A 14,828-nucleotide genomic window follows, 5' to 3' on the forward strand; every position below is an offset into this window, starting at 1 on the left:
ACTCTTGCAGGTGACATGTCTATGATACCATAGGATATAAATCCTATATTCTCTTGGGTCTCTACACGTGCATAGTAATCTTTATATGCTTATTAAATTGACATTAGTTAAAAAAGGGTTGTAACATATATAGTTATATATGTAAACACAAAGGGCATGCTATCCGAGAGTGACTCAGTATTATATGCTCAAATTATGTGGTATACATACAACAATAGCATATATGACAAATAAGTCATAATAATAATTTCATATAAAATATTATGTATAATAGAATAATTTCATACTGAATGTTCATAACAAATAATGCATGTTATAATATTAAGTTATATATATATAATGCATGTGGAACATTTATAAGCAGTATCATCATGAGCAAAACATGATAAGATCACTGATTAGATGCACATGTATCAATAGATTCATATTATATTACTTACAGAATTATTTTTTCATACATTTGTATATAGATTTCTTTATAAACAAAGATAATTGCCTAATGGCTGAAGTGTGTGTTAGTGTTAATTGTAACACTGTTATAACAACATAATTGGCCAATATATGATCATGCTGTGTGTGTCTGTGTGTGTGTGTGCGTGTGCGTTTTACGTTTATCTTTGATACGAGCCGGATTTGAATGATATACTAATAAATAAATTGCATCAACTTTACCTTGTAAGTTGTATATCTATAAAATGACCCGTAAAAAGAAAGCTACGCCTAGTCTTAAACTTAATGATTTGAATACCGCATAATTGTCGGTGTGCAATTCTGATTTTATGTATGTGTACATCAATGATTACTCTGAAAGGGCATGAAGCTGAAAGAGTGTGTGATAACTGTTTTCTATTTTCTTTTCAACATTTTTTGATTTTGATTACTTTGTGTTTTACGCCATATTAAAAGCTATGGTTATTTGAGATCGTACCAGGTTGTGGTGGTGGCAGAAAGCCGGAGTTCCCGGAGTAAAACTACTGACCAACGGCAAGTACTTGGCGACTGCCCCACGTAGGTATCGGACCAGCGACCAAGTGTTGGGGCGCTAGTGGTAGCAGAATGTTAGACACCTTAATTGCTTGGCCACCGCGTCCCTTTTTAAAAACAAAAATAACAAAAAACTAGGGTTGTCAAACCAGTCAGCAATTTTGGTAACTGGTTACTCGTGCAAACTTTCGATCGAGTAACCGGTTGATTGGTCAATTTGGTAAACAAACAAAATACATCGACACTACGTTATATACATAGCAAATATTTTATTTCAAACCTATTTACACCACATACATGCATTATATATAAACTAGCATGATAATTGACTCGTGTATTTTAAGCTCAACGCAGGAAATAGATGTATGTAACCTCAGTAAATATTATTCATGGACAACAAATGTCGGAATGCAGTGAGGCGGGAATTAATTACAGTTATCTGTGTACGAAATTATATGCGATAATACTGTTCTTAAAAGAAATGATTGTCAAACGTTTTAAAACATAATTGCTCCTGCAAGTGTGTAATTTGCATATTATCAAATCATCTCGCATGTAAGTCTGGCTTCGTTTTAAAGTCTGTCTACTTTTTTATGGTGCTGGCGGCATTTCTACAAATACAAAACGAACATGTCAGTCTGAACACTGCATTTTTCACGAAACTATCTGTCGAGTTTCAGTTTCAGTGTGTTAAGTAAACGCATCAATTATCTAGAAGTTTTACGATAAGTATAGGATTTACCTCCCTTGTCACACGTTTCAAGTAGATAGGTTTACTTTCACTTTCGGATTTCCCAGCATGCTCTTTGAGTAGAACAAGGAATATGGCGCCTGTACGGCAAACTTGGACAAGGTTTAAGAACCTAATAGGAAAATTAAGGCCACCACAGAGTAAGTTTATTCCCCTCTCCATGATATTGTGAATTTATATTGTATGTAGATACGATTTCATCCATTTGGCTATGACCTATAATCGGATGTACTATCATAATGTCAGGATTTTGTGTGTAGACACATTTCGTTGTGCACGTTATGATAGAGTACGAAACTTATCGATGTGATGTATGTAATAAGTTGTTTTGCCAAATAAGCAAAAAGGGAATGATAGTATGGCCTTAGAGACAAAGCATTATACCATGTTCATAAAGCATTGTATCATTTGTATGTAAACTTACATCATTCTTAAAATACATTCAGGACACGGTTATTATGTAATTATATGTAGGATGTTTCGGAACCTTGATAGCATGTATTCATGGAATGTTTGGAATGTTAATGCGTATTTCAATATTTCTTAATACTTGTTTGTATTTGTATTTCAGCTTTCTACCTTCCCCAGGGAAGTTTGTAATTAGGAAAAATAAAGGTGTTTTTGAAGAAAAACAAAGGTGTTGGACATTACAGTAGAAAGTCTGTCGACATGGACAGTATGAAATTAGGAGTGGAAGGCCCCCGCATCCGAAAACTCGCAGAAAAGGCACAACCAAATTATCAACAATTTGTTGGATCATCTAGCAGTACACTATCTGTGTTACGTAGAGAAATAGATCAGATCATCACAGAGATAGGCAAAGAGACAGATCAAGGGCAAGACACTGAACATTTAAGGCAAAAGCTTATCAAGGCTAGAGATTGTTATGAACCTAAAGTAGAGAGATTTATGGGATTTTTGGAGAGGACAAGAACGAGAGAGAGTTACAATGAGTTGGCCTCCCAACAACTCATATCGAGAAGTGTTTTGGATAGGATAGACCTAACAATTCAAGGCTTACATCAACAAAAAACCGTGCATACTTCAACTTCAGATGAAAAGGTTTATCAAACCTCTCCATATGTCACAGGACATGAACATAAAGTAAAGGATGACGAGAAGGCTAAAACAAACATATCAAAAGGCTTAAAGGCTCCTTCGCAGGTGATGTCATTGAGGTCTAGGTCCCACCATTCAAGTAGAACATCAAGTTCAACAGCAACCTCAGTTTTGATGAACCAGAGGGTTAAAACGGAAGCTGCAAGGGTAAGATGGCAGTTTGCTGAGGAAGAAGCAGCTATTCTTAGACAGCAAGCTGAACAGCAGAAAGAAAGTGAAGACATTAAGGTACGTTTAAAATTGCTTGAATCAAAGAGGGATTTAAAGGAGGCAGAGGCTGAACTCGGGGTAATGAAGGACATGGTTTTATTTGACGACAAGTCTGAAGATGGGGATCTAAAAGTAATATCGGAACAGCGTACTGAACAGTATGTAGCAGATTTATCTCCAGTGACACCTGATCAGCAACCTGAGGATACTGCCCATACATTTAGCTTACAAAGAACCCCAAAGGTACACAGACACTTTTCCATTGTTCCAAGTGCAAGTGAGCTCGATATTGGGACTCAGTTTAACCCAGAAACATGGCCATTCCGTCCAAGACATGGCCAGGAATACCATATACCCCCTGATATTCACATACCTCAACCCAATCACCAGGAGTTACAGAACTTACAAAATACATCATGAAAAAGGACTTGATTTTATCTCGACTCTCCCAGTTCAATGACAGGTCAGAGAGGTATTTTGTGTGGAAGTCAAGTTTCATGAACATCTCTAAAGAGCTAGAGGTAAACCCTCCTGAGGAATTAGACTTATTATGTCGGTGGCTTGGCCCAGCATCATCCATACAGGCCAACAGTTTGAGAGCTGCTAACTATTCTAATGAGGCAGAGGCTGTGAGAAAAATATGGGACAGACTTAATGAACGGTATGGAGCCCCAGAGTTGGTGGTACAAGCGTTTCATCAAAGACTTGAAAATCTTCCAAAACTGGCCAATAAAGACTGTGTGAAGATATATGAACTCTCAGATCTTCTCACAGAGTTGGAATCTTTAAAGCTTGATGAGCTTTACTCTTCATCCCTAGCTTACTTGGACTCGTCAGCTGGGGTCAACCCCATTGTAAACAAACTCCCAGGCTTCATGCAAGGAAAATGGATAGATCGTGCTTTGAGATATAAGAGAGAACATGGCGTACTCTATCCACCATTTACGTTATTTGCTGAATTTGTCNACGAGCATATGAACTCGGATGTATTCCAGACAACTCTGCATGACGAGGAGATTGGTTTATCCCAAGAGGACAGAGAATTCTCAAGGATAATGAAGAAAGGATTTACAAGGTCAGTTAATGGAAATTGGAGTGCCCCACTACCTTTCCGTAAGGGTCGTAAGAGGCTACCGAACAACTATCAGCAGGCTCGGCAGAGAGCTGAAAACCTCGTGAAGAGTTTGAAGCGTGACCCAGTTAAACAAGAACATTTTGTCCAGTTCATGAAGAAAATATTCGATAACAAGCACGCAGAGGAGGCCCTACATGTAAGGGAGGAAGAAGAACATTGGTATTTACCGATCTTTGGGGTGTATAACCCTCAGAAACCGTCTAAAGTCCGCGTGGTTTTCGATTCCTCGGCTAAGTACCAGGGTTTATCGTTAAATGATGTCTTGTTGACAGGCCCAGATTTGACCAACAATCTGGTTGGGGTTCTGTTGAAATTTCGAAAGGAAAGGATTGCTGTAACTGCAGACGTAGAACAAATGTTCTTCAACTTCGAGGTACATGAAGAACATCGTAACATGCTACGCTTTCTTTGGTTTAGGGACAATGACCCAGCGAGGGAAATCACAGAATACAGGATGCGTGTACACGTTTTCGGCAACTCACCATCCCCAGCTGTCGCTACACATGGGCTACGCAAAGCAGTGTGTGATCACGAGGAAAATCGCAGTCGTTGCGATGAGGTTTGCAATTATGTGAGAGAAAATTTCTATGTGGATGATGCCCTCGTGTCACGTCAACATGAGGAGGATATAGTGAATCTCGTAAAGCAGACACAGGAAAGACTGAAACAAGGCGGAAATATTCGACTGCATAAGATTATTTCTAACAATGCAAATGTCGTCGCAAGTTTCCCATTGAGTGACTTAGCGGAGAATATGTCAGAGTTGGACTTCACCACAGGGACTTCTAGTGTTCATAGGAGTCTAGGATTAAGCTGGGATGTCACAAGAGACATCTTTACTTACAAGGTTTCAGAGGATGATAAGCCCTACACTAAGAGAGGTTTACTATCGACAGTACACAGTATATTTGATCCTCTCGGGTTTGTGGCCCCCGTTGCACTCGGTGGAAGACTGTTAATGAGAGAGGCTATTCACAACAATGACATTGGTTGGGATGAAGTTTTACCCTACAATGTTGAAGGTTCCCACTGGGATGAATGGAAAAGGTCACTTAAAGATCTCGAAACTCTGAAGATACCAAGGATTTGTACAGAAATATCTCTAGAAGAGGGTGTGCGACGTGAACTGCACATGTTTTCTGACGCGTCAAAGGAGGCCATTGGGACTGTAGGATATTTAAAGGTCTATGATGCCAGCGGTGACTCGAGCCTTGGTTTTGTGCTTGGCAAATCCAAGGTTGCGCCAAGACACGGACACACCATTACCAGACTGGAATTGTGTGCAGCGGTACTGGCCACTGAGCTGTCAGACTTCATAACAAAACAGGTCGTTTTGGGTTATGTCAACAATAAAACCCGACGATTCCATGTGTACGTCAGTAACAGAGTCAATAGAATCCTAAGGTCGTCCTCAAGTGCACAGTGGAATTATGTACCTACCACTGCTAATCCTGCGGATCAGGCTACAAGACCAGTGAAGGCATCCGATCTTCGCAATAGTAAGTGGTTCAAAGGCCCAGTCGCCTTTCTTGACAAGGACGCTGAAAAGAAAACATTTGATCTAGTCGATCCAGATCAGGACAAGGAAATTCAACCTAAGGTAGATGTCCTCAAGACGTCAGCACTAGTGACTACAGAGAGGCTCGGTGACAATCGTTTTCAGAGGTTCTCTTCTTGGACAAGGTTGACATCAGCAATTTCACGACTCAAACAAACGGCAGCATCACACCACAAGTGTGACAATTTGGACACCCGGAACAACGTGGACTTACGTAAAGAAGCAGAACTACTAGTATTGAAGGAAGTACAAAGGGAAATGTATTCAAGCGAGTTGCATTGTCTACAAGGAAACAAGCTTCTTCCAAAAACGAGCAGTTTATTGACCTTCTCACCTGTACTGGATAAGAACGGCTTGTTAAGGGTAGGCGGGCGTCTCAAAAACACTAAGCTAGAGACCGGGGAGAAAACACCTATTATAATTCCAGGAAGTCACCATGTTGCTAAATTATTAGTCAGACATTATCACGAAGAACTTCATCATCAAGGACGACATCTCACAGAGGGTGCGATCCGCTCTGCTGGATATTGGATAACAGGAGGGAAGCGTTTAATCAACTCTGTTCTCCATGCGTGTGTAAACTGTAAGAAACTTAGAGGAAAGGTGGAACACCAGAAAATGTCTGATCTTCCATCGGATCGTCTGACCCCAAGCCCTCCGTTCACATACGTAGGAGTCGATACCTTTGGTCCCTGGTCCGTAACTACACGTCGTACTCGTGGAGGAATCGCCAATTCCAAACGGTGGGCTATCATGTTCTCCTGTCTCGTCACACGAGGAATACATATCGAAGTTGTGGAAGAGCTTAGCTCGTCTTCCTTTATCAATTCCCTACGTAGATTCATATCACTTCGAGGACCTGTCAGGGAATTTAGGTCGGACTGCGGAACCAACTTTGTTGGAGCAACAGGTGAACTTGGCATGAACACCATAAACATAGAGGATCAGGACATTGGAAGCTTTCTTGTTCATCACAAGGTCGTGTGGAAGTTTAACCCTCCTCATGCGTCACACATGGGTGGTGCCTGGGAAAGGATGATAGGTCTTGTTAGGAGAATTCTGGACTCAATGCTTTGTGAGGTTCAAGGGAAACAACTTACCCATGAAGTGTTGTGTACACTTATGGCAGAGGTGTGTGCCATCATTAACAGCAGACCTATTACTTCAGTTTCTAGTGACCCAGATTCACCTACCATTCTTTCTCCGAGCGCGCTCATCACCCAGAAAGTAAATGCGGATGAAGAACCATTTGAAGAACTTGGTATCAAAGATATGTACAAATCCCAATGGCGGCATGTCCAGGTACTGGCTGATCAGTTCTGGAATAGGTGGAGTAGTCAGTACCTTCAAAACCTTCAGTTGAGGATGAAATGGCAGCAGGAACGAAGGAATTTGGAAGTGGGAGAGGTTGTTCTCATGATGGATTCTAGTGTCCCTCGCAATCAATGGCCAGTCGGTCTTGTTGAGAGATTATTTCCCAGTTCAGATGGACTAGTGCGGAAGGCATCAGTTCGTGTGATGCGAGGCACTGTACCAGTGACATACATACGTCCAATTACGCAATTAGTGTATTTGTGTTCGGAATGTATAATATTGTGTGGTGAGTTGATAATATCAACTCAGGCGGGGTATGTCGTGTTTCAGTTTCAGTGTGTTAAGTAAACGCATCAATTATCTAGAAGTTTTACGATAAGTATAGGATTTACCTCCCTTGTCACACGTTTCAAGTAGATAGGTTTACTTTCACTTTCGGATTTCCCAGTGTGCTCTTTGAGTAGAACAAGGAATATGGCGCATGTACGGCAAACTTGGACAAGGTTTAAGAACCTAATAGGAAAATTAAGGCCACCACAGAGTAAGTTTATTCCCCTCTCCATGATATTGTGAATTTATATTGTATGTGAATACGATTTCATCCATTTGGCTATGACCTATAATCGGATGTACTATCATAATGTCAGGATTTTGTGTGTAGACACATTTCGTTGTGCACGTTATGATAGAGTACGAAACTTATCGATGTGATGTATGTAATAAGTTGTTTTGCCAAATAAGCAAAAAGGGAATGATAGTATGGCCTTAGAGACAAAGCATTATACCATTGTGACATTTGGTATTGGTGGTGTATGTTCATAAAGCATTGTATCATTTGTATGTAAACTTACATCATTCTTAAAATACATTCAGGACACGGTTATTATGTAATTATATGTAGGATGTTTCGGAACCTTGATAGCATGTATTCATGGAATGTTTGGAATGTTAATGCGTATTTCAATATTTCTTAATACTTGTTTGTATTTGTATTTCAGCTTTCTACCTTCCCCAGGGAAGTTTGTAATTAGGAAAAATAAAGGTGTTTTTGAAGAAAAACAAAGGTGTTGGACATTACACTATCCTATTTTGGTCGCATCTTTAGATGATTTGTCGGTCTAAGGAAGGGAAACATGAGGCTCCCCATAGGAGAAGGAAATATCCGAGTATTTGGTTACACTATATGTCTCGCTAATCAGAGAAAATCGGTTTTGGCATATATTGACATGAAATCAATGCAATGATTAGAATAGAAATTATTGATTTTTCAAATCGATTCTTTTTTAATAGGATTGAAGGACACGTGAAAACAGACTAAATGGATCGCTTGGCGTGTTTATGTCCATATATATCCAATACAACAACGAAGAAATGTTTTGCAGTAATAGGAACCTTCCTGCTTCTTGGTATCACTATTTCATGGTAAGTAGGCATATGTCCTCTGACCCTCGACAGGTTTATCCACAATTTTACCGATGTGAGATTTATAGATTACCATGGTGTGTGTTCAGGGTTTGTCGTGAAAACAGTTTTCTCATTAAGAGCGCATGAATAAAAATGAAGGGGACACCTGCGGTGGCCTCGAGGTTTTCGGCATATGCGAGCGATGAGAATTATTTTGTGATAAACTATATATCATCTACACTGTTATGTTATATATTGTTTCATTCATAAAAAGTCAACCGAATACCGTACTTTTCAAGTGACAACTAGCCTCAATACTAAGTAGATTTTAAGAAGCTGATATCCGTGGAGGGATTCACGAACCTAAAAACTATGTAGAAAGGATTTTTAAAACAATGTTTTTATGTGTTAAAGGAACAAGGAAAAGTTATGGAAAACGGCATACAGGCGAATAGACGAATCAAGAGAAGATTTGGACAATCCGTATTCGGCGCTCTTGTTAGGAAGTGAAATAAAATATGACGTCACTACCGTAGCGAGTAATGTAAATTCATCTGTTCCTCTTGTGGAGAACCGGAAGTACGCAGTAGGTGAACGAGCTAGAGTGCTCATCACACTACGGGATCAACTTGGAAGACGGAAAACTTCCGGGGGTGCCGTTCTACGGGGGTGGCTCCGAGACAATTCACTCAAAGCCAATGTGGCCGGGGACGTCATAGATAACGGAAATGGCTCCTACACCGGAAGTGTCCTGCTTCCATGGAAGGGTCGTCCAAAACTTTATGTTTCTATTGCAATACCGCGCGAAATGAACATTTTGATTCTCAATACGATGGTCAAAAACTCAGGATCATTTTATAAAGTAAGCGGCATGTTCAATAAAACAAGTCACGGACCATCTGAACTTACCCAGTGTGGTCCACAACCTACCACCCAACCAGCCAATATGTGTAATTTAACTCAACAGAACTACGATTTAGATTGGTACTGCAAAGCTCCAACAACACATGGAATTACATGTCAGGATTGGAAAATGGCATTGGGTGAAGGGATCACCTATGTTTCAAAGACAGATATGGAATTTATAATGTAAGTGCCATACATATTTGAGGTCATCACTGATCAGTGGAATTGTCCATTAACTTATATTCATTACCCGACAATAGTATGCCATTATCCAAATATTTAAATTAAATCGATAAGGTGAAGTCAAAGAAATAATGTGTTAAGCTAAAAACATAAGACCAATGTGAATAAGTTTTCTATCATCATAGACGCTCTAAAATCTCAGACCAAGGTGACTAAGATTGAAAGCCGATCGATGTCTCGCTCTGTTGTAGTAGTTCTTCCTTCATAGATAAACTCAGTTAGAATATGCTCTAGAGTTGGGAAGCAACTGGGACACATACACTCCATAAACACGGGAAGCTAGACTAGATCTGTTATGATTTAGGACAGAAGTTTAATCGGTCGTAAAATTACATAACTTATTGTATTTTAAACATTCACATGACTCCCTTGTTTAAAACACGGTCCCGTGTTTTATTAAATGCCGTTGTTTTTTGTCAAAGATTTACTTTATACACAAACAATGTACGTATCAAACGTGTCGAAACATTTTAAGGCCGACTGGTCCCTTTGTCAATCTATGACAGAGTGAGCGATTTGTCCTATTTACCTGTACAACGAAGAATCGTAGGGACAAGTCAGTTTAATACGCACAATAATAGCACGTTCTGTCACGTGATCTGGTTACGCCGCCACTTTTTACATTTTCCAATATGACACTTTGCAGACCGCTGCAAATAACACCACGAATGTATTTTGCTCAAGTGACCTAGGAATATACACAGTAATAATGAGATAACTTTTTAGATACTTACTACATTTAAGAGTATCAGTCAGTTTTAGTGTAATATAGTAGTACAATGTACATATATACGTCAAAACGCAGTTAATACAATTTTCAAATAGTAAAAGAAAACAATCACTTTTGCTAAGAACAATTATTATTATCATTTATTTTTTATTTTTTGTTGCTATGGTTGCTGTTTGTTGTATACCATTATATATATGCTAGATAGAAAAACAGATAAAAAATGGCACATTTAATCGCAAATTAGTTTCATACTGTCGAAAAACGCATTGATTCAAACGTAAAAACTTTACATAATGAATTAATTATTCAACGATATGTGTTATGCAACAATAAAAAAGAAAAACCAAGAAGTTATTTTTGTTCAATTAAAAGACGCGTGTAAAGTTCTTACGAATTGATTTTCTGATTTTAGAAAATACCAGCATCGGGTGCTACAGCAAACAGTTGAACTGCAAGTAGAAGGTGGTACGTATGTTAAACAGATCACTCTGAACGCCCAACCCTCATTTGTAGCATTAACATCCAGAATATCTTGCTAGTGCCAAACAATTATCTGTTTAAGCTGTAAAGTTGTAACATTATAAATGGTTTGATGGGCTCCCTTTTCACTTGCTAATGTTTGCACATATTTTGGAACTCTTCAGACATGGAGAATATTTTTTTTGACCTTAAGTACCGTTTACAAGTCCAAATGAACAAAGGGCTATAGTGTGCAGAAAGCAAAGGGTGCCACTGCATCAGTTATAATCGAAGAGTTCCACTCAAGAGTGTTTTTGACTTGGAGTATTCCGCCTTCTATTAACAGAGAAATAAACCAAAAGGACTTAGAGTAAGCAACCCTGTCAAGCTATCATAGGTTTTGCAGCCCGTATATTGGACATTCCGTTGATGCTGTGATTGGATAATTTCTGAATGGCAATGTTGGTAAAGTGAAAGTGTTGTAATGTACAGGTTATCAGTTTGTATTTTTCTTTTTCTATTTCTTTTTACAAACATTCGAATGTTTTTACTACTGCAATTCTGTGAAATGCATGGCAACATGTGGTTTTTATGAAATGTGTCTTTGGAAAAAGCAATTGAAAAATCTTTTCAAATAGTGGCAGTGGTAATACTAAAGTTCCAGTTGTAGGTATCCTCAACTTAATGAGCACTTTACATGGATTTACCTATGTTTTAGTGGGCTTTTCTTTACCTCGTATTTCTAGGGAATTAGTTAACGACTCTATACATTTTAATGTATAACTATCTTGCAAAGTCTGTAACAGTATTTTGGTGATCACTAAAATCATCTAATTTGGGATAAGTCATGTAACAAATTAACTACCAAATAAGTGATATAGTCGTTTCACAAATTAACCAACAAATCGGAGATACAGTCTGCTCACTAATTAACCATTAAATCAGAGATTTAGTCATGTTATCAATTAACAACCAAATCCGAGATGTTGTCATGTCACAAATAAAATCAATAAAATAAAGATCACGAAAAATTATCAATTTCATGAACAAGAATAACCACCATTAGTACAAAGTAAATGATTAAGAAAACCCCTTACTTGAGCAGACTTACAACCACACATTCAGTATTCGGGTCAACGGTTGGTTACATAATCATAGCAGTACATTTACATTTGTATGATTAACATCAAATGTAATGCATCAATTTCGTACAAACAAACAAACAAATAAAAAACTAAGAACAATCAGAGCAGGGACTCCTATAGATACATTTGTATACCCACAAGTATTCAAGTGTGGCCTTTGCTTTGACTTTTGATCAATCACCAATAGAATCAAAGCAGCTGTAGGATCCGATGTTACCCTAGTAGGGTGTAAATACATATTATTCTATTGATGTATTTTTGAAGATATTCTGTATAAAAGATTTATCTGAGACCTTTGACCCTTTAAATCTTACAGATGACCACGTAGAACTAATCGGGTTATAACTCGATGTATTATGGTGTAAATATGAACTAAGCTGTTTTTGGTTTTATCAGATATCTTGAACACAATATTTTGTGCTAAGGACGAACGCTTGAACGGACGCACTGACAAAAAAATGTATATACACCCCTTATCGCAGGNGGGGGGGGGGGGGGGGGGGGGGGGGGGGGGGGGGGGGGGGGGGGGGGGGGGGGGGGGGGGGGGGGGGGGGGGGGGGGGGGGGGGGGGGGGGGGGGGGGGGGGGGGGGGGGGGGGGGGGGGGGGGGGGGTGTAAATACCCTGAAATCAGGCAGGCAATATACATTGAAGAAACTTTTCTGTGTGTAGGTAGAACAAATAATATAAATATTAATATATCTACTTACAGTTAACGAGCTTATATCCCTAAATGACACACCGTGTCATATGTGGCCAAAAGAAGATTCTTGGAATACACATCCTTCCGGATTTTACTACAAAGGCAGATGGCAAAACGTACGTTGTAAAATAACCACAAATTTGCCTATCCCCAGATACAAGCGTTGCTTCGCTAATAGACAGCTGTTACTGATAGGAGATTCCAATGTTCGCATAATTGGCACGAGAATCATCAACGAAATGGAATTTAGACTTCTGAAGGGAAATGCAACTTCCAGTATTCCGCAGGACGTCCTGGCGTATGAAAAAAGCAATAACATTACCTTATCGATGTTCCCGCATCAATTGCCGTACTATGCTCACAGATCTGTTGATAAAACTGTCTTCGTTTCGGCGGCGAAGCGCTTGGATGATATTCCAGCTGGTGACAACCGTATCATTCTTATTCACCTTTGGCTGCATATGCTCCGTAGTTCCGTGGATACGTTCAGGTACCATGTGCGACATATACGACAAGCTATCGAAAGGCTCATTCAAAGGTCACCAAATGTTCACATTTCTATCAAGGGGCCACACGCCTACAACTACAAGGATCAACTACCGGTAGATTATATGGCATCACAGCACATACGAATATGGTGGGAAGAATTCGTCGATCTCCACGACAAAGTCATATTTCTCAATGAGTGGGACAGAACTGTTGGTAACGAAAACAGTAATGCTCATCCAAACTGTGCCATCGATCTCATTTCTAATTTTTTGGCGCATGTTTGTGATCCATAAGTATGACCTGTAGTACGGCCTATAGATATTCCAAGTGAAACGCTTATCATCAAGATTTAGGGTGACGCGTGCCCCTCATGCTCTAATCACCGTGGTTCCCGATGATAGGTCAATTATGCCGATCGGTCATCAGGACTCAATCACGATGGTTTGCGATGACAAGTCGAATCGCGATGAACCCCCGCGACCGGAACGTGGAGAATCACGTGATGTCAGCAGGACTCATCGGCGCTTACTCATGCGATAAGAGCCGTGTATTAGGGATGTCCATATTTACCTGTAAAATAGTCGATAAATTCAGCCGCCACCATTCAGCCATACCTACCGACGTTAATCTATGCAAATCAAGCATACTCGAAACCCAAAATAAAATACACAATTTTCTGTCTACGTCTTATGTTGTTATATGATTTTTAACTTTGAAAGATACCACAAATCATATGTTATAACTATGATACGCACGTGTAAAAAAATCAGGGCTTGCGCTGGCGGTCGCCATTGGCGAAAGTAAAACATGATTGGCGATTTGAAACTGCTCTTGGCGAAAATGTCGACGAGGGGCTTCTGTTTAAGTTACTGTCGACAATAGAAAACAAAACTTTGACGATAACTGTTTCTAGGGCAATTGTTACAGGTAAATTTAGCCCCCGGACATCGCTTGTGTACTACGATGTCACGACTGAATGGCAAGGTCAGAATATTGGAGCTCTTTTGTGGGTTTTTTTACAAAATGGTCACCTGTCAACACATCGACTCCGTCTGATACCAAAATCGCCAATTATCCAATTATGACTATATTGTCTAGTTCCGAGGGGTGCTCTGTGGGGGACGACATGATATGTAACGAATATATTAAGTCAACCATTGATTTAATGATGCCATTATATGTTGAATTATTCAACTATATTTTTAACACTGGTCACGTGCCTGAAACTTGGCTCCTGGGAAACATCATCCCTGTTTTTAAGAACAATGGTAGTTTGTATGATGCCACTAACTATCGTCCAATTACTTTGGTTAGTTGTCTAGCTAAATTGTTTATAGCTGTAATTAATGAACGACTAAATAAATATGCAGATAACGTAGAACTCATTCTCGAAAATCAAGCAGGGTTTCGAAGAAATCACTCCACTATTGACCATATATTTTCACTTCATGCATTAATTGAATTATCAAAACATTTTAAAAAACAATTATATTGTGCCTTTATAGATTTTGAAAAGGCTTTTGATAGCGTTTGGAGAATAGGCCTTTGGAACAAACTTTTGGTTAATAATATAGATGGAAAATGTTTCCGAATTATTACAAATATGTACAATGACATTAAGGCCAGAGTGATGAAAGATGGCGTATTCTCGAATGTATTCCCATGTAGTTCTGGGGTTCG

General features: G+C 39.2%; 3 protein-coding genes across 3 annotated transcripts in view; all 3 read left to right on the forward strand.

Moving 5' to 3' along the window:
• The first annotated feature begins 3,480 nt into the window (after positions 1–3,480).
• On the forward strand, positions 3,481–8,102 carry LOC110453353. The gene is made up of 2 exons (XM_021502269.1): positions 3,481–7,287; positions 8,070–8,102. Exons 1-2 carry the CDS (start codon positions 3,481–3,483, stop codon positions 8,100–8,102), a joined length of 3,840 nt encoding a protein of 1,279 aa, XP_021357944.1.
• Positions 8,103–10,772: 2,670 nt separating this feature from the next.
• Positions 10,773–13,807, forward strand: LOC110453419 (NXPE family member 3-like). The gene is made up of 2 exons (XM_021502363.1): positions 10,773–10,819; positions 12,669–13,807. The coding sequence occupies exon 2, from the start codon at positions 12,707–12,709 to the stop codon at positions 13,439–13,441; it is 735 nt and encodes a 244-aa protein (XP_021358038.1). The 5' UTR covers positions 10,773–10,819; positions 12,669–12,706; the 3' UTR covers positions 13,442–13,807.
• The window catches only part of LOC110453354 (sodium- and chloride-dependent betaine transporter-like), a 53,806-nt gene continuing 52,564 nt past the window's right edge, over positions 13,587–14,828 (forward strand). Inside the window, exon 1 of the mRNA XM_021502270.1 lies at positions 13,587–13,652. Coding sequence (XP_021357945.1) covers positions 13,587–13,652 — 66 coding nt within the window. The remainder of the gene's footprint in view (positions 13,653–14,828) is intronic.

This window comes from Mizuhopecten yessoensis, unplaced genomic scaffold (assembly GCF_002113885.1).
Source record: "Mizuhopecten yessoensis strain PY_sf001 unplaced genomic scaffold, ASM211388v2 scaffold7283, whole genome shotgun sequence".
NCBI classification, from domain to species: domain Eukaryota; kingdom Metazoa; phylum Mollusca; class Bivalvia; order Pectinida; family Pectinidae; genus Mizuhopecten; species Mizuhopecten yessoensis.